The following is a 2,060-nucleotide window of genomic DNA, read 5'->3' on the forward strand; positions in this document are numbered from 1 at the left end:
CTTATATTACACTTGGATAGCATAGTGAGATAGATCAAAACACGTGTATACAAACAATGTTTTTTCTGTATCCTCATGTTTTGGTCCATTTTGAGTCTCTAGAGTTAAGTCTCCAAATCTTATCGTTTGTACATCTTTTGATATTTGGTTTGTCCGATTATGTCCGATGTACTTGTACACGAGTTTTGATCAATAAAATCACAAGTTTCATGCTCGGATCTTCCACAAGTGCTATACTCAACAAAATAATACAGTGTTTTACCCAACAACATAGTATCTTCGACGATATGGCTTATCAGCTGCTCCTTTGAGTGGGATGAATAGACCTTTGAATCCTTACTAGTTCTTTTGCCACATCGATTATGTATGGCCTATCTGTTCCTCTATCAAGAGTGCATCTCAAAGCAAGTCTCGAGAAAGCATGCAATTGATGCTCTATTTGGCCTTTCTCCTCTAAAATTATTGGGTCCAAAGTTTCACTCAACTCATTCTTGTCATCGTGCTGCATATGCTTACAGCCAGTTAAGAGTTGAAGGAGAAACATTCCAAACATGTAGACATCAACCTTCTCCGTGATAATGCTTGTCGTTGCTAATTCGGGATCAAAATGTGCTTCCAACCCAACAATTTGGTTTACTTTTACCTGTGATTCTCCGGGAGGCAATGCTACGCAGAGTGAGAAATCGACAAGCTTAGCAATGCCATTATTGTCTATGAAAATGTTTTTTGCGCCTAAATCTCTATGGATGATAGGAGTTGGAAATGCGGTATGAAGATAAACAATAGTAGTTGCAATGTCTCTTGCAATTTTTAGACGATTACTCCAAGAGAGGGATAAACCAATAGTATTCCCAAATGTCCTTCCAGAAAGAAGGTTATAAAGAAGTCTATAATTGATCCCGATTTCATAGATGATAGCAGGTATTTTCAAATCTAAGCAGCAACCCAAGACCTTCAAAACATTTTTGTGGCAATTCATCAGCACCGTGATTACTATGTCGTTAACAGCACAGGACGCCCCAATGTCTCCAGAAAAATAGAATTTCTTCACCAGAATAGACCGTTGCTGAAAAATGCCGCTGATGTAATAGCCCGTTCCATCCCGCAAAATAAATCTGGAACCACAATCACTTAGACTAGGGAAATCGATGTTTGTTGCTTTATTGAGTTCTTCAACGGTGAAGACGCGATAAGGAATATTATACTTACCATTAGAGGAAGCAATAAGCCCTTCTAACAGTTTGCCTCCATTTTCAACATACCAAGGCGATAATTTCTCATTCCTCCTTTCCAAGAACCTTATCTTTCTTTTCACCCACTCCATGAATAATTGCAAACGAGGAAACATGCCAAGTCTTCAAAACTCAACGAAAAAAAAAATGTAAAAATAATAATTAGATGCTGCTGGAAGTTGAAGATTGTAGCAACTTTGAGGTTCTTAATAAAGATTTTCAATGACGCGAGACACAGGAAAGAGAAGTCCGAAACCAAAGACTGAATTATTGCCATTTTGTCTGTATGCTTGGAATGAAGTCTTTTAATTAAGGTAAAGTGACTGCAAATGGGTGATTGAAGCCACGACCGCCTCTAAATGAGTGAGACCCACATAACTATAAAATTTAAGATTTCAATAATTTATAAATCAAGAACATACTGGTATTTTTAGAATTAAATTTCATTTCATTTTTCCTAAATCGAAAATCTTTCACTCTTTTTCAACCACTCATTTTAAAAAAAAAAATATTCCACCTATTTTCATTTGGCCTCCATTTTTGGAAATAAAAATGGACAAAATAGTATTTTTCATTTTTTTAAATGAGTGGTTGAAAAAAAAAGGAAAAAATTTCAATTTACGTATAATATTATTTTATGGAAAATTGTGTGATTGAAATAGGAAAGAGAAAAATGAAATAAAATTTAATGGGGGCCAAACGAGGACTAAAAAGACTAGTATGTTCTTTGATTTATGCATGTGAAGTACTCTAATTTGGAATGTGATTGTTATAACTTGAATGAAGAGTGTTGAAAGATCTTTATCACCATGCAGAACATTATCGCTT

The 2,060-nt window shown here is 35.3% G+C and overlaps 1 protein-coding gene across 1 annotated transcript; it reads right to left on the reverse strand.

The window, feature by feature from the left end:
* Nucleotides 1–295: 295 nt before the first annotated feature.
* LOC111404555 (non-functional pseudokinase ZED1-like) lies at nucleotides 296–1,324 on the reverse strand. The gene has a single exon (XM_023033347.1). The coding sequence runs from the start codon at nucleotides 1,322–1,324 to the stop codon at nucleotides 296–298; it is 1,029 nt and encodes a 342-aa protein (XP_022889115.1).
* Between the last annotated feature and the right edge of the window lie 736 nt (nucleotides 1,325–2,060).

This window comes from Olea europaea, chromosome 11, assembly GCF_002742605.1.
Source record: "Olea europaea var. sylvestris chromosome 11, O_europaea_v1, whole genome shotgun sequence".
Lineage (NCBI taxonomy): Eukaryota > Viridiplantae > Streptophyta > Magnoliopsida > Lamiales > Oleaceae > Olea > Olea europaea.

What these genes read in the sequence shown, in the direction of transcription:
- LOC111404555 (XM_023033347.1), bottom strand. Translation starts at nt 1,324, where the DNA reads ATGGAGTGGGTGAAAAGAAAGATAAGGTTCTTGGAAAGGAGGAATGAG.